Here is a 24,882-nt window from a genome sequence, read left to right as displayed (position 1 = left end):
TCAGCCCCAAAGAAGTCAGGCAGTTGGACTAGATTATCATTGGAGGTCCCCTTTAACCAAACTGTTCTATCCTGTTCTAGAACTGACATATTTCCTAGTGTTTCTACAGCTATAAGACTGATACTTCTTACACAACGGTATATAAAAATTCTACCTAATAATAACGTTTGGTACTTTTATTTATTAATCTTATTTTAGACAAAATTTTCTAAAAGGAACACAATGGTGTCTTTCCTAACGAATGTATCTTTAGGCTGAAAAATTAGGAGGTTTAGTCTTTTGCAATATTTCCTATAAGAGGAACCACCAATAACTGATATTGAGCTGCAATAGGTATATTTTTTATTTCTATTATTGTCCGTATGTTGGTAACCTCTAGATTATGACAGTCTTTTACTTACAGAGAGCACCTGCAAGAATGAGCACATCCTCAACCCATGCACAGGGATGTAACAAATACAGCTGAGATCTGTGTATGAGCCATATAAGGGCTGCAGTTTTAAAGGTGAACAGTATGAGGATGGTGCTGCAGTTATTTATCTAATCATAGAGTGATACAACATACTACTAAATATAGCAGACACAGTGCTAAATGTTGCCTGCCTTGGGAGTAGTAGTTTTGACAATCAATAATTCTGACAAGTCAGTTTAGAGGAACAATTTTCCTTGGTTGTGTTAAGCTATTGATAATGTCTTGATTTGTTTAACCATATTTTTAGTGGACATATCTCATTTACATCTGAGTCCACAGTAATCTAGTCCTTTGATAGGGAGTCCTTTGTAAGCAGTGAGGCAACAGAATAGCACACGATTTTCTTCTCACTGCTACACAGATAAAGCACAGAGAGTGAGTGGTAGTAGCAGAAAAGTCTGCACACATTTCCTGCACAGGGAGCACTGATCTCATAAATTCTCTAATGAATAAATTCATAAAGAGAAGCAAGCCAATGCAAAATGAAACCTCAACCAAAAATATTTTCTTCTGTTTAGGAAAAAAAGATGAAGATACCTCCACCATACTCACCACTGCACATGGCTGCTATCCAGAGAGTGTTTCTGACCATCTCACAAGTTTTTTCTACTTTAACACTGAAATTATTAACTAAGTCTCTTAACTGATTCCACCCATTCCAGCTTTTACACAGCAATGTATGCAGCCATGAAAACATGCTGACCCTATTAAAAACTGAATCAAAACAAAAATCCCTTCCACCACTCAAGCTTTTTTTCATATACAAAAATGATTACATTTTGAAAAGTACAGCAAGTCATTTAAAGGTAATTTCTGAGGTAGAAACAAAACACAGCTTTTTACTCACCACATTTTCTTTATCACAATATGAGCTGAAGTAACTTGAAATAATTGCAGCATACTGAAGAAGCACTTTGTTGATAGTCTAGGAAACGAGAAGAATCTTTTAAATGGTAAAATTCATGATGTAAAAATATAATCATAAAAAACACAAAAAAGGAGGTTTATAGAAATTCTAGATTTTACAGGTGCTTACACATTTAGTCTATAGCATTTCTCTGTATATAATATCAGCAACCCTATGAGCATACTTTCAAATCCCTGCAAAACAGATGGGAGGTTGTTCTTAAAGGAGTATAATCTTCAACAGCAAAGATACTTTAATTTTAGTCATACTGCTTTTGAGAAGCATTGACAGCTCTACTCCTTGCGATGTGGTGCTTACTTAATGGAACAGCAGCAAGCTCAGAAAATCCTCTAGGGTGACAATGCACAGATTAAAAATATAATGGAAAAGTAAGAGCAAGTGAGCACTGTTCAAAGCCTGTCTGCATAAGCTTACCTTACAGTAATCATATAAATAGTAACTGTTTGCAAATGGAAAACTGTTGCAATGGAAGAATGGGAATAAATGTAAATGCAGGTTTTTTAAAGCTATCAGGACTAAATGGAAATCTAAAGCTTGTGAGGAAATGTTACAATCCAAATAGAAAGTCTAAAAAACTGACTTGATCAAAGAGCAGATAAATAGGTACCACCACCTCAGGGCCTCAACCAAAACCATTTTATTGCCATACCTTGAATTTTTCTTTCCCTTGCACTGACTAATTAGATCATTTCATTGCATTGCAGTGAATTACTCCATTAATGGAATTGTAATCAGTGTTTAGCAAGAGTAATAATTGATTGCATAGCATAGATGAATATGAAATCTCAAAGAAAATAGAACTTCTCAAACGGGTAAATGATCTTGACAAAATAGATGAAAAATGGTTTTATGCCATAGACACCATGTCTTTCTAAGGATTCCAGTCAGAGACAGAAGAGACTGATTCTAAATAACATTGGAGCTACTTAGCTTTTTAAGTACACAGTAACACAATGTCACTCTCTGTGAAGCTTAGTTAGGATGCATTGAGTTTAATTTACCTTTGCAAATCTTCTCATTAAGTGAGATAGTGTTTCTGGATTAGGACACTCCAGTTTCCTAATAATCTCAAAACTTTGATTGAGCTGTGTGAAGACATCAACCACGGAACAAGAGAAGAGGGCATGATCTGATGTTTGCTGAAACTAGAAAGAAACATTCAAATGAGTTAATACTTGTTCAGAGATCAAGACAGTTATGAACTGATTTTCTTACAGTTGAAAATCCTCCTAGAGTCATAAAAAGTAATAAAAAAAATAAATTACAACCCAGTCTTACTGATAATACTGAGAAATGGAGCTTTTCATATTTCTATCACTTTAAAACCTCTTAAAAATAAACCCAAAGTTATCTTTAATGACATCAGTATCACATCAGAGTTTAGTGAAACCACAGATTGAAGTCCATAGGGAATTTAGGTAGATGGAATTAGAGCAGGAATTTTTCCATAGGGTTATCCTCCAAGAACCATTACTGACTGTGTATCTTTGAGGTGTAACAAGGATACTGTGGGACCAAACGTACTTCTGGTTTTGCAATACTGAATAACCATCTTAATACCTCATTATTTTCTTTAAAAAGGAAAGGCTCACCCCGTCCTTTTTGTCTCTTTCTAGTGCTCCATGAAGAAATTCCATTGAGACATCCTCATTTTCATCCAGCCACTGAATGACAAATGGTTCAAACCACCTCAAAATTAAAAACAATTTCGTAAAGTGAGTACATTCCACAAATACCCTGAGAGAGAGCTGCTGCACCACGCAGCGGTCTGGCACCACGCAGCAGTCTGGCACCACGCAGCAGTCTGGCACCACGCAGCAGTCTGGCACCACGCAGCAGTCTGGCACCACGCAGCAGTCTGGCATCTTGTGTCTTTCACATCTGTTCTAGTTGCTATAAAGTCATCCTTTAAAAATTTGTGTCACTGAAGACACCGTGGCTACTGAAATGTCTTTCAAGTTCTGTTTCACCACACTCTAACTGGTCTAACCTAGCAATGTAAAATCAGTACCCACCAGAAAAATGTGTCCATGTTTTGCAGGGGAACACATCCTGTGCAGTATTTTTATTTTAGTGCCTTTTATCACTGTTGGTTGTTTGTTAGCATTTATTTTTTATTTGTATATGAAATAACTCAGATAAAACTTTGCTTTTGCACATCAGCTGTGGTTTATTTTTCTTTAGTCTATTTTTTAAAAAAATAATGCAATAACAGGCCCCAAAACATCTCACCAAATCAGCAGACTGCAAGAAGATCAAGGAACAAGATTAAGGATAGGTCAGACAAGCACAGGATTGAATGTACTAAATGAAGGAGGAAATGCAAAACTGAAAGCAGCTGAATACTAACCCAGCGCAGCAAAAATACCTTCAGTAGCATATCCCATTAGCATTGTATCTTTACCCAAATTTGGGTGTGAAACAAACGCAGGGGCCTATAACTAATACTGCTTCTTTCTCACCTTTCATATCTTCCTCAGGCATTTTCTGACCAAAATATTTTGTCATTTATGAAGACCTGCAGTTACAACAGTTGGATCAAGCATCCTATGAAATAGCTAATCACACTTTAAGTACCCAGACTATTTAATTTGATAGAATGAAGAATTAAAGAGAGGAAGTGCAAAAAGTAAAGAGTTGTCAGTGCTACACACCTTGAGATCCTGCACAAACTTGAGCATAAATGTTTGACCAAAATAAACCTTGCACCAAGACCAAACTCATGGGAAACCTCCCTGTACACTACTTACAGAGAGTATTCAGGCACCGCATCCTTGAAAGCGGAGAGTTCTCGCACATATTCGTTATAAAACCATTTCACTTTGAAGTGCAAATTCATATAATCCGTGCTTTTGCATAACCACTGCTTTTCGTGTTCTGCAATAAAAGGAGTTGAAATAAAAGCATTTAATATCATTCTAACCACAAATAACATTCTTGTGCCTCAGCACACAAGTGTCAGAATTATACAGTACTTGTATTTTAAAGCACAAATGATTTCTTTTTAGAGGTAGTGGTACCCACAGTTTCAATCTTCAGGTTCTGAGAAATCTGAGATTCTTTTCAACTCTCTTCACTGCAGTGAGGAAACCCCACAAATCTGCTGACTTCCTGCCAGCAGATTCTTCTTTGGTTGTTACAAAATGGTTAAGAAGCTGTGTCAAGTATCAAGTTAGAAGGGGCAACAGTTGTGTGGTAGCCAAATGAAGTAATGAATATATAAATGCCAGTCCTGTATGGACCTGTGAAAACCTGCATTATGTGATAAAAGCAGCCTATTTACTACAATTAAGGAAAAGAAAGAGGGATCTCCACAGATACCATCTCTATGAGAAGTCATGTGCCTTGCACATTCATTTTTTCCCAGATCCCTAAAAAGTGACCTAACACAGATTCTCTGTAGGAATGACATTCTTGTGTGAATAGTATGTAGTAAGAACTTAACTCTTCCAAAACTCCTTTTTGCTCCTTACTTCTGTAACAGTATCACACACATTTTTCACATCTATATTTGGATGTGAACCTGATTTTTTGTAACAGCAGGAGTATCCCATCCTCAGTCATACACACACGTGAATATACCACTTGGTTCTCTGTCAGTGTAAACGCACTGTGAAATACATACTCTGTGTTTTTCAGATCTGAACAGGGACATTAACAGGCAATGTTTAGTTTAGTTATTCTGCTAAATCAGTACTCCAGTAATATCACCATGCCATACAAGAAGTGTTTCAGAAGCATGTTATTATGCAGTGAATTGTGGGAATCAGCTTATAAAGTGCCCCTGTGGGCTCTTACTGCCTTTTTAGCATTATGTTAGCTTTTTCACCTTCACTGCCTTTTCATCACATTACAGAAAAATCAGTACATCAGTTTCTGTCTAAATACTGCATTTATTCATGCCCAACTGCTACTTGAGAGTACTACAAATTCCTCCCGAGCATAACGCCATTGGTTACTAACCTTAAACAGAACCACAGACAGAAAGATGGATGTCTTCTCTCATGGTTCTTTATACAGACCTAAGGAGTCATATTTTTATGCTGGTAGGAGTTTTTCCACAATTTACTATTATAGGCAGTTAGGTGACAAAATATTTGCTCAATAAAAGGTAGTTCTTAAAAGTGAGACCAGTCTTTGACTGAGAACAGTTACCTCATTGCTATCAAATTCAATGCACACCTACTGCTTAAGTCATTATTAAGAAAAATCTCTTATACTGCAACCCAAGAGAGTGGAAATTCTGAAAGGAATAGCATTTTTGCATTCAAACACTGCATGAATGCAATATTAGACTATACAATGCAACTTAAGGAAGTTTGCTGTAGGATCATGAACTAAGCAAATACTTCAGTTTTAGAAATGAGCTGTTGCCAATGACAGGCAAACTTACCCAGGAGGGTACAACATACATAATACCATTCATTGGTATATTTTTTTTAAAGTTAAGATCTAAATTGCCACACAATGGAGACGAGCACAGAAGTCATTAATGAATAACTGTGTTGGTTTGATTTTAAGTCTTCTGGGACGTTACTTGTAGTTACATAGAAGTGAAACATGCATCCTCAATTCCTAATATTAACCTATGAGAACATCAGAAAATACTTCACATGATCTACAAAGACATTTTGCATCCACTCATAATACCTCTTCAGCTTATATAAACCAAAAAACAGAGAAAAGAGGCGCCCACATGAGTCAGCCCATGACAATTTTACCTGGATATCAGATGGGTTTACCCATAGCAACCATGGATTTCATTTAGAAAGCATAGGAACATCATTGTAGGCCTTCTGAATTTAGATTATGACCCACAGATTGCTTTCTTAATTTCTGAAGAAATATATAGGTTTGCAGTTTGGAGAGCTGCATCTTTTTTCCTGTAACGAAAGCTGGCACCGTGTTTTCCTGTACACATACATCCATTTTGGACTTTCTGGAAGACAGCTGTAGTAGCTGCACAATATGACTCTTTAGTCCACTACTGCTTTGCAAAATTATTATAATGCTGAGTCGGTCTTGAACTAAACCTGCCAACTGTACACTGTGCAAAAGTGCTCAGCAGAGATGATAGAAACACCAGACCTCTCTCATAACCGACTCTAAGAATCTCCAGTATAGCAAACCTAGCATTATTAAACTTTTCTTAGATGATACTTTTATGAAATGTTCCTTGTAATGGAACATATCCTTATGAGCATCTATTAATTTACTGAGTTTCATGACGAGGATATTTTTGGTACTATAGTCTTTGTTAGCATCATGAATCAATGAAGAAATACTGATAATGTTTCTGTAAAATGTAAACTATGTAAACCCTAATCTGTGCATATGGGGCACTTCAGATGCTTTTATCTATTGCAGATGCAGAGTATCTTTTCTCCAGTACTGATTACACTGAAATCAGCTGTTCAGGTGCTGTTTGTGAAACTAAGAAAGAAGAGAGATTTAAAAAAAAGACTTATGTGGAATACATTAATATATGCAAACATGCTTGGTGTATGCTGAAATCTGCCATGGACCTGCTAACACTGTATTTAGCAAATAATCTAATTGCAAGCAATTGTTCTTTTACAGGTAAATGTATAAAGAGACACCGTAGGAAGGACTATAAACTAAGGTACTTTCCTCACAGGCCTGTGACCAAACAGCAACACTTTGGAATCATGTCTGATTTCTTGCTCGATTTTCAGCAAGTGCTAAAGAAAGCAGAGAAGATTTTCTTAAGGCAGCAACGACAAAGAAACTGCAATACAACTATTATGCTTTGGTCTGATGTTTGTAGTGTCATAGTATTTTGTCAGGGAAGTCATAATGACTTATTAAGCAGAAACATCTACATGACAGTACAGATATAATGCCATTTAAGAAGCTGGAGTAGAATCTCATTCACTACAGAATCTTTTTTCCTCTTTAACCTTAAGGCAATAACATCACTCTGAGTATCCATGTAATTTTTGATATGTATTACTTGCTAAAAAAGGGTAATCTAACAACCTTCATAAAGTATGAACATTTTAAATATTCGGGCACTCAATCTGGCATTTTGTTCAACTCTGATTTTCCCTCATTGGGGTAAAAAAGCTAAGAGCAAATTAATTTTTTTACTACAGCAGTTTCCTAGCCACTGTTTATTGTAACATCATACAGCTAAACTGCTTGAAGGATTCCAATAAAGTGATTTTAACTAACAAACGATGTTATTAATAAAGCCAGTTTCCAGGCTTTAAAGATATTTCAGAAATGAGTAACTACAACAAAGAGTATTTACATACAGCAAATTCATTATATCACAATCTGTTGGCTTGACTGTTACATACATGCTATCGCACTGCAATTTATAAAAATGGAAATGATTTGCACTAAGTATAAGGGAATTGTGTTTCTATTAATTGCAAAATTTGCCATTAAAACTCACGTTATTTTCAACCATTGTGCTTTAATTCCACATTATCTGCAATAATTACTTAGCAATCATTAGAGAGACAACCAGCTGCATACTTTGTCTATTTCTTTCAGAACTGCTGTTTCAGAAATCCCACTATTTCCAGACTTCCACTGGCATAACTGGGAAGTATCTGCACAGCACTGAGTATGGCTAGTGGAAGAAGAGCTCTTAAGGAAGTCCTATGAGGAATGAGACTGAGTGAGTATGCATTGGTATTCCTCCCTCCGAGTCACTTGGAAACATCACACCAGTAAGATGCACCTATGATTTGGATAGAAGTAGAAATGTTTTGGGTACTTGATCCCAGTGCAATTTCCCTCAAATGCAGGAGTTGGCTGCTATGCCAGCAACTCTTTTAACATGGGTTTAGACCCTTACAGTGATCTAAATGTAATCCCTGCACTGCTGAAATTAACTGGAAAATGCCAATTGAATGTAACATTGGATCAGACCACAAATGAAGAAAAATGTCAACTCAAACAAATTTCGTAACTGATTTAGAAGGAAACATTACATTATACTAGATACTTCATCCCAGGTTTCTTGTAATTTGCTGAAGGGAAAGGAAGTCACTGGTTATTAACTGAAATACAGAGCAGGACACAACTAATTGATATTTACACATAATTTACATTGATTTTGGCAATTTGAAACACTATTGGCCTTTCTGAAAGGTCTCTGTGTCATGATAAATATAATAAACTTCTGTCATTACCTCCTTTTTTGGATTGCATTTACAACTGGTTCACAACTAACCCCCCCCCTTTTCCTTTTAAAAATATATTGTGTTCTTCATAAGCAACTTTTACACATCCAATTTTCCTCTGCATTTACTTGGAAATTTCCATCAAAATATCTTTGAACACTTCAGAAACATAATGGATTACACCTTGAACAGCCCTGTGAGGTGATTAAGCTGCGCTATTCCATTATACAAAGGGGAAATCGAGAGATAGTGAGACCAAGAAGATTTATTAAGGGAACATACATAAATTATGAAAGGCAGTCTAGATCTTGTTCAAAGATTTCTTAACCACACAGTCATATTTCCTTACTGAAGAAGGACCAGGGAAGGAAGGCAGACTGTCTCGTTCTGAATTGTTAGAATAGATTTACTGTTAGTTTTTGTCTTCTTGCCTGCAGTGAAGTCGTCTAATCAATCCTTAACTTAATGCAGTGCACTTTAAAAGCTGATATGACATTGCCCTTTATATTCAAGGATGAGCTCTCAAAGGGAAAGGCCATTTGCTCAGAGTGCTCTGCTTTGCTTCATGTTTCACAGCAGATGCAAGTGAGTTTAGGGCCACTTGCTTAGCATCTGTAAAGGCAGAGCTTCATGTCACTTTCTGTGCGTGGTAAACCGCTTATGGGAACTTGGTGGACACCGAATACAAATGTTACACACCATCTAACAGATGCAACATGTAAAATCATGAGGGATGTGTGAACCTGCTCCAAACAACCCTATTTTCTACCACAAAATGCTGCATTTACCATTTTCACCCACTAGGTTATATTGCCTAAGTATTCCAAATTTAAGCAAATTATCTTTGATATCTTCTTAACATTACTTAGTAGCTTTTTCCCTCCTTATTGAAAATTTAGCCTAGTAGTCTCATCAATTAATTACTACTTCACAGCCAAATACTCCAGAAAAGTTCCAGAAAAGTGGATGGGTATATCGCCAACAGGGTAACTCAGGATATAAATATAGAGCTTACATAAACAGATATACATAAACTTGTTCTGTCCTGCTTGCAACCAAGACAAACACCTATACAACAAATAGTAAGATCAACTTCAGTATAACATTTACCCTTCAGCACCACATCAGAGTGAAATTTATGTACATGAAAGCTAAACAGATCAATAATGTTCAAAGAACAAACACTCAGAGACAAAATTCTGTCTTTGGATATACATGACTACTCTTGGTTATAGATGGAAATAAGCCCTTCCAGAGATTCCAAGGACTGAAATAATCTCAATCGTGCTTTTTTTCTGTTAATGGAATTCTTGCTCTGTATGTGAATTGACCATGGAAAGCCTAAGAAATTGCAAGCTATGAATGGAGCAGAAGAAATGGTCCACCCTATCAGATACCAGGTCTATGGTGATGATTAAAGCCCCTGTTCTGAAGAATATTATGGAAATTTCAAGTACTCCATACGGAAGTTTCAACATATACTCAAAGTAATCACATAATCAGAAAGTAATAAAAGAGTAAAAGTAATCCTGGTATAAGAATCCAATTTACATTGATAAGACTTGCATAAAACTCTAATATGTATAAAAATTGCAAAATAAAGACAATATACATGCTTGGAAACCACTGCTTCTTGGGAAATGTTATCACATAATTAAATGCTATATTATAATGCTTGAATCTCAGAGGAAAAATAGAATAAAGGTAATAAAGGCAGCCTTAATCATGTTGAGTCTTAACTACTGAATACTCAGCATTGCATCTTCAGTGCAGTTTTTATGACAACTTACTTTCATTTACTTATTGTTTCTTTTTTACAAAAAGCGTACCTTTTCAGTAAGTAAATCTTTAGACCTAATTTTCTGCTCTTTGCCTTGTCAGAAGAGTGCATAATGTGCATAAAACACTACCAAACAGGCATGGTAGCACTTTATAAGCAATTAGTAGAATGAAGTACCAGGCAGGAAGAATCAAGCAGCAAGATAAATGTGAGGCCGTGCTTTAATAATTACCAGTGGCGTATCTGGCTCTGCCTGTACAGCAGAGCAAGTGCCAAAACACAGAGGTGCTCTCTAATTGTTACCCAGCAAATTGCACTTAAGCTTATTAAAAGATAATGTGGAAACAAGCTTTTAATGGATTTATCATATTTCCCTGGGGGTGCTGGAACTGGTATCAAATTTACCTTAGTATCTATAGGGTAAAAAAATACAGTAATGAATATCTGTATGTGGAAAAGTCCTGAAAGTAGAAGGCTGAGTCTTTTCAACATAATAAAACAGGAGGCTGGGAGAAGAACAGTTCTTTGCTGTATGAGGAAAGCTTTTACAAGTTTCTTAGTGTGAAGATTAAGAATAGACAGGATTAAAAATAGCATGCAGGGTGCTTGTCATTTCAAATTTTCTTTTACTCAAATGTTTTACAGTACCTGATAAAGAAAAATACTTTGGTTTACTGTTCCTAAAAGGAAAGAAGTTCAAACAGTAAGCGGACTCACAGCTTGATTATCTCACAGAATTCACGCAGCTTCACTCTGACAGAGATAAGGGGAGGAAACCCCTCAAGAAACAGGACAGGGAAATTCAAGCCCTAGCTGCTGGACTACAGGCCTGCATTTGGAGAATGCCCTGCAGGAGGAGAAGGACGAACCTTTTCTCCAGCCAGCAGATACAGAACTGCACTAAACAATGCAGGTCATTTAAATTGCTTTCTGTGGGGACTCAGTAACATTTTTGCCTGATTTCTTTTTCTGTTTTTCTTTGCCCACCCATAGAATTATTTCAGACAAAAGACATAAGTCTGATTTTTGTAAATATGTGAATTGCAGTGAAGCTGTATCACCTTACTGGTCAAGAGCAGTAATCAAGGACAAGAAGAAAGAGGCAAATTATTATTCTGGACTGATACACCTAATAAACTATAGAGGAAGTCTTAACTTATACCCCTTGGTGTAAGCCAGAGTTCTCTTCCTGTTCCTATAGGTTATATACATGCCCTTCACCTGAACAAAACACTTCTCCCTTTCTTGTATATGTAACTCTTGGTTTGTGGAAAGGATTAATAATAGTGACAGTCAATAATCAATGTAGGATTCATTGAAAGCATCATTTACAGTCTAATAACCTTTCTAGCTTAGTAGTACTACTATATGACCACCAGCAAAATTATCTTGCACAGAATTAGGAAGCATTCAGGTAAAGTTTATACACAAATGTCTGACAATCATTGACTGCCTAGGTAAGAGATAATAACAGTGTTTCGGGACAAGATTAATATTCAGTCATTAAAAGAAGGTTAAATAAGGCCAGAGCTTTTATTATAAATATATGAGGCAATATTAAGTGACAACTTTAAGACTAAATAATGAAGTCAGTCAGTCACTGATGCACTACATTTTTTGTAGTAACCTCTCGCACCATGAATACACCTACAATCAGACATATAAAGCATTAATTTATTAAGATTAATGTAGACTTCTACTGCAGTATAAACATCCATTAGCACTTATTGTTCCGATTATGGTTCAGTATGTAAAAATCAAAGAAAATGGGTTAGGGAAACACCAAATGATAGAGTGATCATGCCTCCAAGTGCACGGTTGTGGCATGCTAGAGATCTCTGAGGTAGTTCCAAGTAAGATGACACACTGACACAGCACAATACAATGCCAGGAAGAAATACTAACTTAGCTCCTGGGAACAGTTCTGTCTGCTTTATCTGTCTTAATTATTGGGTCTAATTAACTTCAACAAACTAGTACCACTTAGTATGGCTACAGTGCTTTTTTTAGCAAGCCTGGGGATCTGTGTTGTACATGATAGGTACTCAAGTGGATTCTCATACTTGCAAAGCTCAGCCCTCCTGTTCCTACAGTATATAGCTGCTACTCTTATTAACATCACTGTCTGTTATGCTGACCAAAGAACATTTCTAATTCCCCTCTTGCTCCAATCATGTCACATTCAGTCATTAATTATCTGCCAAAGGGAAGTTCATTATTAACCTTAATTGTATTATCTCATTGTCTTTGCCTTTACAATCTCTCTGAATTGTCCATGAGACTATGGGTGACCCTTTATTCCTCAGGTCTCTGGAAAAATGAGGATGTAATATGTATGTTGATGTGGACCTGCTGGGAAAGTCCAGAGGAGGCCACAAAGATGATCAGAGGGCTGCAGCACTTCTCCTAGGAAAACAGGCTGAGAGAGTTGGCCTTGTTCAGCCTGGAGAAGAAAAGGCTCCAGAGAGACCTTAGAGCAGCTTCCAGTGCCTAAAGGGGCCAACAAGAAAGCTGGTGAGGATCTTTTTACAAGGACATATAGAGATAGGAAAAAGGGGGAACAATTTTAAACTAAAAAAGGTAGATTTTTATTAGATATCAGTAAGACATGCTTCATTATGAGGGTGATGAGGCACTGGAACAGGTTGCTCCATCCCTGGAAGTGTTGAAGGGCAGGTTGGGCATGGCTTTGAGCAACCTGTTCCAGTGGAAGATGTCCCTACTCACGGCAGGAGGGGTTAGAGCTAGATGGTATTTAAGGTCCCTTCCAACCCAAACCATTCTGTGATTCTATCAAATGTGTGAATGCAGAATGAGATTCATCAAAATAAGAAGCTTTCATATTTTGATACGGATGAAACCCTGCATATTCTGATGGATGCTTCCCTCTTCTGCCTTCCATAACCGCAGCCTCACCACCCACTCCGATCTTCTTTGTAGTCTCCCTCTAAGCCAAGGCTATATTGTGTCCTAAGGGGAACTTTGTAAATTGTAAAGTTGGAGTGAAAACAGAGTTGAAATCTGCCACCAAATGGCATGACCTTTCTCTGGGCAGCATTAGCTTTTTTAGTTTTTTTTCTATGCTGTCTCTCTGTGCTCATCATCAGCTCACAGACCTGCCTCTTCTCTATCAAATCACTTTATCAGCCTGTCATGAAAGAGGGTCTGTCAGAGAAACAGGAACATGATACCTGCTTATGCATTGAAGGCAACAAACTTAAAAACAGACCTCCGTTAAATGCATAAAATGGTGTAATGATTCTCTTGTTCTTCTCCTATTTTTATAAGGCCTGACACTTCAGAAACAGTTCTGCAGGGCTGAGACTGTCTACTGCTGTATTTACATAGCAGCTAATTAATTTCTGGCCAGATCTTGGTCTTGACTTCTGGCCACTACCAGAATTAGATTATCATAACAACAGCAATTAGAATGTTCTCTTTCTAACAGACTGAATAGCACTGGGCACTTGATCTGACCTATTCAGAAGTTAGTGATATGAAAGATCTGAAAAAAGACATTTCTGAGGACACAGCATAGGAAAAAGTTAATTTTGTAATTGCATGTCTAATTTCAGCTCATTACTCTCTCATAATCTTTTAACCTTTACGGCTCCATACTTGGAAAGGAAAAGACTTCTTACCATATGAAGTCACTAACAAATCACTTGCACTGCTGGTGAAATTCTCTCCCTGTTCCTGTTTGTTTGTACCATAAATACAGACTACTTTGAAGACCAGACAGTACAAAAATGTTAAGATCCTGTAAGTTCAGGTATAGGACATGCTTGTGTAAACTAAATGGCAAACAACTATGTATCATCTATCATGCAAATCACTGCTGCTTTATAAATAAAAAGAAGGGGCCAAATCTGATCAAGTCAGCTCTCAAGGACAAATATTTGATACTTTCTCCATGCAAAATCTATATATGAAAATAATCTGAAACTCCTTAGGTCAGAAAAGAATTGCAACTAATGTGAACTTAATCTGTTAAAGTTTGCATAAATATTTTATTACTACACAAAGGCTAAGCACTGTTATTAATTTAATATGGAAGAAAATCTAGAACGAAATTATGAACCAATACCAGATTTTAGTACAGTTTTGGTTGCAAAGCACGTCAGCTAGTCACAGTGTAGCCCTGACCTCAGCAGCTACAGAGACCTGAACTGTGCTTTCAGATGTCCTTTCCTCCCTTATCCCAAAAGCAAGCTGTTTCCCGAGACAGCAGCCACCCACCCTGTCACATACAAATACACTCCTTCGTATCAAGAGACATGAAACCGCTGTACCCTTCCCCAGCAGAAGGCCACTGCTGTGGAAGCTGCTGGTCCCTCTATCCTGTCCATGTCACACAAGCAGCCTCCCAGCCAGATTGTTCTGAGCAACAACCAAGGGAGAAGACAAGGAAGAGGGGTGCAATGACGTCTGGTGCCTGGCTCACTGGGCCTGTTGGCTCCTGTTGCAAAGGTCAGCAGCACTGCTGAAAAGCAGCAATCAGCCAGGTTGGACAAGGCTTTGAGGGAGGTTTCCCTGCTCATGGCAGGGGGTTGGAACTGGGTGAGCTTTCAAGTCGCTTCCAACTCAAACCATTCTACAATTCTCCCCAGCAGCAGCTACAGCTCCATACATCCCCTGGGCAGGTACAGGAGGCATTCAGCTGTACAGTGAGAGGACGTAGCCTGAACAGCCACTCTGAGCTGCTCCCAGGAAAAAGGAATGTAAACTGAATGTTCCAGTACTGGTCTTCTAATAGAGAATGGTGTTATGACATACTCATTTCATGAACTTAAGCTGATCAGAGTGCTGAATATAGTCAAGAATAGATAAGGTGGGAAAAACCAAAAACAGGATCTCGGATGAGTTAATCTTTTATCACATCAGCAATACTTCTGCAAAAAAATGCTGGACTATATCATCATTTCTTGATTGAAGGCAGAAAGAAATAAACTTCATAACACAAAAGATGCTGCTTCAGGAGATTAATACTAAATTGAATCAGGCAAAGATTGCAATCACAGCCCTGGACACTACGTATGAACAGATGGTAGCCTATGTTAATAACTTGGAAGGCGAAACTGGCATGGCAGAATGCAATGCATTTTAATGAATTCCATTAAGACCATGAGGATTGAGTGTGACCATATTTGAGAGCTTGCTCCAAATCTTGTAGAATTTGAATAAAAAAAACAAACCCAAAAACTTACTGCTATTGACAACTGGAGAATCAAACTCAGCTTGTAGAATATCTACGGAAAGAATTCACGATTTTAAAACAAGCAAAGCTAGAGAGAAAAACAGCATGCGGATCTATAATTTGTGACTAGGTTTACTGAGGTTCCTGTTTAGGAGTGAAACCATAGAAGGTGAAATTATGTGTACTTATAATAATTTATAATTAATTTCAATTTCCTCTAATTATTATGCATACACAGGAACTGTTTCACTACTGATTCCAGGAGTGACTACTGACAAACATGGCATTTAGTCTCCTCAGAAAGACAGTATCCACAGCAACACAGAGAAGAGACCATAAGCAGAGACTGGTTTGGAATAGACATAGAAAGTCAAGTGCCTCTTAAAGAGTCCTCTGTATCTCTCTCTGCCAAATTAGGATGCTACCATTAACATTTGTTTTAAAATCCTGATCCAGCCCAACCATCCACGCTTCCTATATTGTATAATTAGCTCTTCCTTAAGAGTTTCTTTTTCTATTCTTTACAACCAAGAAACAAGCCACAGCTTCATATGAAGCTGCCTTTTGAGTGATCAGCATGCTCTTACTTAGCATATAGAGTGAATTATCTTTTGTGAATTATCTTGTTGCAGTACAGAATGTTCTTAGTTCAATGGCTAAACCACTGCAGGCACTGGGGTGCTCAGGGATCTCTGTGTGCAGAGCATAACTCTACATTCAAAGGCATCCTAGAGCAAATAATATAAAAATTAATCTTCAGATATTCCTTTTTTTTTTTTTTTTAAATCCTTTTGCCTGTTGAATTGCATCATTGTTTAAATTGAACCATGTACTTTCTTTTCATCACTGGCAGACTTTGCTCTGTTTTCAGTTGCAGGCTTAACTAAAGACAATATGAGTTCTGCTTACTTAAAAATCAGAGTTAACAATTTCTGCTTCTGTGGTAGTAAAAAAAAAAAATAGGCTAGCACTATGAACCCTTTCTTTCTCTGAATAACACTTTTTATAAAAGGATGAGGAAAAATTCTATTTTGCTTTAAAAGAAAAAAGCTTTATGTTGTAATTCCTTTCACCTCATGTTGGGCTTGAGATTATAAACTGCACTAATGCTTTACAACTGGTTTCTGATACACTTTTTTCTTTTTCCTTTTTATAAGGAAACACTGTAAAGACTGTACACATACAAGATGAACAGAATGGATATTATTACATACCTTACAATAAAGAAAACTAGTTTTCTGATAAAATTCAGATCTGACAGATTTCAGAAATTGTCAGAAATTTTCCAAATTTCAGATTTTAAAATGAGATGATTTTCCAATTCATCTTGGCTATGCTCTTTATGCCTGATGGAAATCAAGATTCTCTTGCATTTCTCTGATATTTAAACTTGAAATCCATTTAACAGATAAACAAAATTAGCAAAGTTCAGCTAATGCCATCATTTATTATTCTGCAAAAATAACTACTAGTTAGGGAGAGTTTGATGAACTTAGTTTGAAGAGTCATGATTTTAATAATAATCTAAATGTCTGTGTGAATACGTATGTATGGGCTGGCAATACTTCTATCATTAATTAAGGCTATTTCCTTATTTCCTTCTTTGCAGTATTTGTTAAGAAGTTTCATGCGGGTATTTTTACTTGGTTTTCTGCAATAGCCATATTTTAGTAAGTGGGTTAGAAGCCATTATTTGGAGATTATCTGCTATAGAAGAAAAAAGTATATTTTACCTATGGTTATCGACAGTACTGTCTTAAAGAATAAAAGGAAACTGCATTTGAATATGTTGGAACTAGAATGAATACAACCTGCCTTTTGAACACAAAAAGGTTTAATTTTCTGTGTGTGTTTTCTCCAAGTCAGCAATTTTCAGCTTCTAAGAAAATACGGCATACCTACAGTGCTCTGTAGCAAGCATTTTTTGGTCTCTGGACTTCAATGATTTTGTCAGATATAGATAACAAGAAATAGCATTTCAAGTTACAGTTCATTTGTCTCCTTCCATAGATAACTCATACAGTCACAGTGCAATGATTTTCTTCCTTTAAAACTCTCCTTTTTTCACTAATTTATGAAACATCTTAAACAAGTACTCCAGAAAGCTCATACCACCTGCAGAAATCTGATGCCATGTGTCATTTGCAGTGGAAATCAATCTCTGTGAACTCTCTGGTGTAATTAATAGTTCGTTCTAATTACCTTCCAGAGCATATTTCATGTCCTGGGCAAACAGAGTCCACATGATTTCAGCACTGATTTTTCCCATGTTCAGCTCTTGAGGGAACCTGCAATCAATCACATTACATCAGTTCACCTGCTGCTAGGAGTTATGCTTACTGCTGCACAGCAGAAAGGCAAATCTCTCCACAAAATAATTCCCCTAGTATGCACTTAAGGTACACTTTGTGTTCTGTACAAGTATATGAACCATCCAAACTGAAATAAAAACTTTCCTTAGTCTAACGTCAGGGGCCTAAGTAATGAGTTGAATGTTGTATTAATTCCCCCACATGACATTTTAAAATCAAGAGACATCCACCTATTTTGCAGATAACTCCTCAACTTTGGACAAATCAGATGGCTCATTAAAAACTTGAAATAGGTGGCACAGGTGTTTAGCAGCTATTGTTCCTTAATTCGCTTATTACCCTGGAAAACAGTGAAGCTGTCTTTTGCTGCTTTATTAATTTATACTAGTTGAATCCAATTCAGTGTTTGAAGAGTTTCACCTTGAAGTGTGGATAAAACATGAAAAATATAAAAAGGTAGAAATATGCATACTTTCAATTCGAAATTTTAGTTTTGGTATTATGCTTCATGTCACCTTTGAAAAAGAGGCCTTCTCTGCGGTTTCTTGCTGCTATCAAGTATTTTTCCACAACTTATTCATAGAACCAAGCTGCTTCTTACTGTATGCAAAAGAAAAGCTCTAACCTTTCTGTTACCATCTTCACTGTTAGCTACTAGCAGAAGCTGACATTTTCGTGACAGACATTGTATGTTTCACATTATACTTGAGAGTTCTTTGTCCTTACTGCAGGTGTGGGACTAAGATTAATTTGAGCAGTTCTTAGGGCACAGAAGCATACCACATGACACAGCTAAAGAGCAGAAAGTACTGCACAGAACCCTTGAGCAGTAAGCCAGTTGTTTATACTACAGTGGTGCAGCGAGAGCTATATGAACGCGCTGGCACTTTACCATGAATACATAAAATCAAAGACCATACTCATGAGCAACACACAGAGCTGTGTGGCTTTTGTCTTGAGTTTACTACACCACTTTAGACTAGCAGAGAATTTGATCCAAAGTATTTTGACCTTTTATTGAAGCACTAATCAAATTCAGAAAGTATTCTATAATAATATTTGCAAAAATGTAAGAAATTTTAAAGGTCTTGCCCATGAAAGACTGAGAATGATGTGCAACTTTAAAGTGATAGCAATATAACCTAAGTATCATATTCTTTCCAGGGACGTATTTGACCCAGATCATATCTGCAAAGAAAAATTACTTACACAGCTCATTAGCTCTGCCACATTCATACGAAATGATTGGTATCTCAGTCACTGATATGCTTTCTTTATGCTAATGGCTGCTCAATTACAGAACTTTGATTAATTCTGTTAACACAAAATTAATTGTTATTCAAAAGGTCAAATGTTGATTTCTTTACCTGCACTACAATCCAAGTGCTCTATTAGCACCAGACTTGAACTTTGAAGCTCTGTGGACATACTTAAAAGTTGATCTAATATTAACACTTTGTCCATAATGCAAAGCTGGCTGTAATGGAAGGCTGGGTCTGATAAAAATGCGTTTATTTGATTAATGCTAAGTTTATGTGTATATATTTAAACTTGTGAAAACATATGCACGCATAAACTGCAATTAACTTTTCACTGTGTTGCTTGAACTACTGTAGTGTGACGCAGCATCCTTGATTCATCCCATCTGACTTTAGTTTGGTACCTGAAATTAACACCCAGAGATACCCATTTCTGTTTCCCTGAGAAATATAAACTGATGAAATATAATCATCAACTGGACATACCAATGAAATGCTTCTATGCAATGCAGAAGATGCAGATATTTGCAATTTTATCATTACATGGGTACATTTTTGTATACAGCCCTGTGGGATTGACTGCCATTCCCATAGACCTTATTTATTTTTTTCCAACACGGTGGCCTCTTAGCAGGAAGTCACTGTGACAAAAATGATCACACAACAGAAAGACCGCTGTGTTTTAGTACTTTTCTCATGCAATGAATTTACCTCATAGTAGCTGTCCTACGTGTAAGGTGTATTTGTCAGAGACTCAAATAATAGAATATTAATTTGCCCAAAGTTAGTAATATAATGTGGACAGTTCAGCCAGTGAAATTGACTTTACATGTTATTGAACTAGTACCTAACACGCCTGTAGATCTCACTGTGCTGTGATATTACTCATAAAATGCACTTTTCCAAGCATTAGCATCACAGAGCTTACCATGGTTCAGCTATTCCTTTTTTCTATGGAAGTTTCCTACAGTTTAATAGTTTAAGTTCCGGATAACTAATCCTGATTCAGAAAGTAAAACTAATTGCTTATCCCATTATAACAACAGAACCCTGGCTTCAGCACTATTCCATCCACTTTTCCATATGATACCATTGCTTTTCACTTTTTGCATTTATGAACAATACTCATATCAGAGCTGGTAGTAAGTGTGGGGAAGTGAATCTGGTATGGATATGCTATGAACCACTCCTGCCACATTTTTCCTTAGAGACAGACAGCTTTATGCACAAGTAGTCGCATTTACTTCAATTTGGTTACTCATATTTCTAGGATTACTCATGTAATAATAATAAATATATTTATTATTTGCATTACAGCAGTGCTTAGAGGCTTATGGTATATTTAGGAAATTACTATGCAGGAACCTTGAAGTATGCAATAGAAAGTAACTGACTCTCAAAACTCACAGTTTAAAGAGACAAGACTAAGAATGGGGAAGATGACAAAGTAGAAGTGTCTTGCTCAAGATTTTATGACAGGTGAATGTCAGTCAGCAAGAGAATATAAGCTTTTGAATCTTCTGAGCCCTCTTCCCACCCAGGACAGGATTCTAGTTTGCATAATATGCATATATACATAAAAATAGATACACATATACTATTGCATGAATAGTCAGATAAAATGTGAAACACATAAGAATAGAAAATTTCAGGTAATCAATCAAAATCTGGTACTTATCTCCAAGTATGTGACTCTCAAAAGTCATAGTCTTCCCCCATTCCCTGCTTGCACATTGTCAGAGAGATGCATTTAATACCCTGTCAGACATATCTGACTAAAGTGACAGGCTGAATTATCAGCCTCATGAGAAATGCTAATTTTTCATGAATGTATACAATAAACAGTAATGTAAACTGCAGAGCAGAACATGATTTTATTATGCCTGTAATTCTTCCATATTAATCTGTTCAGATGGCTTTGCTTCTAAGTATCCTCTTAATTTTGTAATTCTAACACCTATACACCTATAGGTAAAGAAGAAGGAAAAGAGTCTAGGCTTAACATTTGCAGCATCATTAAAACTGCTTAGAGGACCCTAAAAATAGTATTGTAAAAAGGAAGACAGTTTCTTATAAATTCCATGTTATATTACATTGCTTCCTGACTTCATGTTATAATGCTAAAATCAGCACTTGACAACTGTAAGTAGAACTTTCAATTTGTACTATAAATAGTTCTGGCACATCTTGAGTTTGGTTCCAAATGTCATAAGCAGCATTAACATTTTTTCAACTGCAATGTATCTTCCTGCCTAAGAATAATGTCAGAAGCAGCTACATAATTCTTTTTATTTATCCTAAAAGCGTCTTTCACATAGAATACTCAGACACTGCTCAAGAAAGTCCTGTCACAGTTCACAGAAGTCACCACTGACTTATCTACATTTATACCACAACTGAAGGCAAATTCTGACATATATAAAGATATAAAGACAGCTGAAAAAATAGTCAAAGCATTAAAATACAAAGAAGAAGCAAGTCCCCCAAAAGTGTCTTTTAAATTCACCAGATTAAAAAAATTCACAGGCAAATTCATCACAGACTCAGGTGATCACAACACAGAAGTTCTCTGATTCTCTGACAACAAAGGCAACAATTAGAATCACATGCATGACTGATTCTCCTTTTCTTATTAAGGTCTGATATAGGAGAAACGTTATCTACAGATGAACAAGCTCAATGAGAAAACATCCCTCATGGAAGGACTGAAATTATTATTAAATTCCAAACAAGTTATTACAGAGAGCTCAAGGATTTCTTAGCATGATTTATTGCTGTGCACAAGATGTTAATAGATGCTAAAGCTGGGGCTTGGATTCAAAAGCTAATCCAAATAAAGACAAAGGGTATACCAAGCACTCTGATAAGCCCAAGAGATCAAGTCTCCTCATATTGTAAAAAGAGCTGGACTGCATAAGAAACTAGTCAATGGTTAGTCAGAACTACTTTGGATAGTCTAGGGTCTGTCTATTTTTGCAAATCAAAGACTGAGATAACATCTCCAAACTGTGTAAACTGCAGACAGAAATAGCCTGTAGAAGTAGTTTAAAAATGCACAGTGACCAAAATAGAAGACAAGGAGCTTACTGGGTACCATACTTCAGCATAATGGCTCATGTGGTCATTCTGAGAAAGGAGAGGGCTAGTATTTCTGTTGTAATAAAGGAAAAAAGAATCTAGGTATATCTTTATGTAAACAAGTGCAGACTCCTATCACACATCTTACCTAATGAAAACAGCACTTCGTGTTCCTGGATTTCAGATAAAAATTTGGCCAAAAAAAAAGACAAATGTATTTCTTTCTTTCCTAACCTCTATCTTAACTGTACTCCAGACACGCAATTACTGGAGTAAATCCCCAATCCTCCCTCAAGTCAAACTCTTTGAAAGAAATCCTGGAAAGAAATCTGGGACTACTTTGCATTTTGCAAAATCTTTTACCCTGCACATAGGAAGGAAATGTATTTGAAGGATTAGATGAGACATGTATTTGTTAGAAAAAAAAAGTATGAATCCCAGAATTTCTTCATCAAGTTGGAGGAAGGACAGCTTTCAGCATTCATATGAACACTAGTTTATATAAAGGCCTTTTCCTTTTGAGGTAACTTGTTCTAAAAGGACAATGGTAGCTATGAACTATACTCAAAAGCAGAGATGCTGTAACTCTGGAAGCTGTAAAATAGCACAGAAAGGAGATACCCTCCTTCCAGCCTTCTGCATTATGAGTATCTGCCAAATAGTTATTATTAAGCTCATTTTGCTATAATTTGGTTAATCCCTCATCATCATGGTAATGAAGCACAAGTGTATCAGTCTACACATGCCGTCCTTTTGTGCATAAAGCCTGTGATCTAAGACCTATACAGAATGGAAAATTTGGGTTTCTTTCCTGTGTATGAATCCACACAAGAATTTGCATTTTCTGTTGTCATGGAGCCAATCTTCTTTTTGTTCCCTGTATCTAAGCACTTACTAAAATATGTGTTTTCATAATTTGTATACTTCAATATAGTGTTTATGGGCTACATGTATACTTAACTCCAAGCTGTCTCTGAAATTCCTTTCTAAAACTCATGCTAGTTTCCATGCTTATAACTATTAGAGATGGGTATTACACAGCTATCAGTTATGGGTATTATGAAACTATCATAGTTATTGTTGTAGTGTTATTGTATGTGAGAAGCTAACAAAGCTTAACACACAACAGAAGCATACAAAATTTTCCACATGCTGATGATGAAATGGTAATAGCAGCAGCCAACTTATTAAAGGGAAGGGGTAATCAAACGTAAAATTCTACAGCATCTATATAAGTAAGGAATTATGCATTATTTATATTTTATCACCTTATTTTTCAGTAAAAAGACTTTTCCTTTTCAGGCTATTTCAGAATTTGGTCCCCAATCAGCAAAATATCAGAGAAATTTCCCACGTAAATCTCTACGTATTATGTTTTCTAACTTTTGTAAAAACCACACATTTTCACATTTCTCAGTGAAGTAAGAGGACTACCAGGACTGTACTCTATTAATCATTTTGTTTCCTCTTGCTACAATTATTTCTGTCTCATAGGCCATAGTTTTCCCAATTTCTCTGTCATTCTTAGAGCAATACTATAAAATTTCAGTTTATCCAAAGCATGGCTATTAAAATCACCTTCCCCATTTGCATGACAGTCTCTAATCCACAACTCGTAGGTCAGCCATACAATACTATTTGATGGAACTTCCTGATAAACAGAATATACTAGGTTTTCATGGGAAATAACCATTAGGTTGTCCATACATCATAATTTTCCGGTATTTCCCAAAATACTAAACTGCATTTAAAAGGTATCCACTTATAAACATCTTCCCTTTGTTGATTTCAATTAAGCAAGAATATAGTGAAAACTGTTCAAACTGTGTAGCTCTAACAAAGTGCTATATAGAAAATCACAGATCAATGGAGTGAAATTGAACTGAGCTTGAAAGAAAACAAGAGCCAATGCATGAAGCAAACCATGAATAATTCCTGAAAGCATTTATTCTAGATGGTACTGCATGTCTCCAGTTCAATCCTATCACGATATTTAAAAATGCTTTTTCTAAATTTATGGTGTTAAATATTCAGTTTGCTACTTCTAAGAATACTGAAGTCCCTGAAACTCAAATTTCAAACCCCAAAAGTGCCAGCACAATCTCAGAATAGCTTATATTCCTTAAATTTGTATTACAACACCACACATGACTATTCTGAGTGTATGTGCTGTACAATTAAAGAGAAAGCTTTTTACTCAAGATGTGCAGAGGCACAAAGTCGATATCTTCATTTCCAAATACGCAAACATACTTCAGTTGATGATTTTGTTCTTGATTTGTTGTTCCTTTAGTTGAACAGATATTTTAATAGCATTTTTTTCTGCCTCACAGTATGTACAATGCGTGTACAAGTGCTGGGAAGTCCTGGATTTGCTTGTGAATCAGGTTCGTTACATTTTACATTGTTTTAACTAGCAGAATGAGAATTCTACAACTTAAATACCAGACTTCATGCTTTTCCTTCAAACCTGTCAATTTTCTTACGTCATATAATAACTGCAGGTTGTTCATATAACTCCCACTGAATGGTCTGGTACGGTCTTTCAGTTGCTGCAATATTTTCTGAGGCAAATCATGTCATGTTTCATCTGGATTTGTAATCCGATACAGTTCAAACTGCTCTATCACAGCATCTTTTTTGCCTCCAAGGCAGATATAAAAATAGGGTTTCCAAAGCTGGTTAAGAAAAAAATATCC

The 24,882-nt window shown here is 36.4% G+C and overlaps 1 protein-coding gene across 5 annotated transcripts in view; it reads right to left on the bottom strand.

Moving 5' to 3' along the window:
* Positions 1-24,882, bottom strand: part of UNC13C (unc-13 homolog C) — a 194,484-nt gene that overhangs the window by 32,063 nt on the left and 137,539 nt on the right. For all 5 annotated transcript variants that reach the window (XM_065688905.1, XM_065688903.1, XM_065688904.1 and 2 more), the window contains 5 exons: positions 17,737-17,822; positions 4,151-4,277; positions 2,993-3,089; positions 2,402-2,545; positions 1,320-1,397 (listed from right to left, as the gene is read on the bottom strand). In XM_065688905.1, coding sequence (XP_065544977.1) covers positions 1,320-1,397; positions 2,402-2,545; positions 2,993-3,089; positions 4,151-4,277; positions 17,737-17,822 — 532 coding nt within the window. The remainder of the gene's footprint in view (positions 1-1,319; positions 1,398-2,401; positions 2,546-2,992; positions 3,090-4,150; positions 4,278-17,736; positions 17,823-24,882) is intronic.

This window comes from Lathamus discolor, chromosome 8, assembly GCF_037157495.1.
Source record: "Lathamus discolor isolate bLatDis1 chromosome 8, bLatDis1.hap1, whole genome shotgun sequence".
NCBI classification, from domain to species: domain Eukaryota; kingdom Metazoa; phylum Chordata; class Aves; order Psittaciformes; family Psittacidae; genus Lathamus; species Lathamus discolor.
Note: the sequence above shows the minus strand (reverse complement) of the source record. Positions and strands in the feature narration are given on the sequence as shown.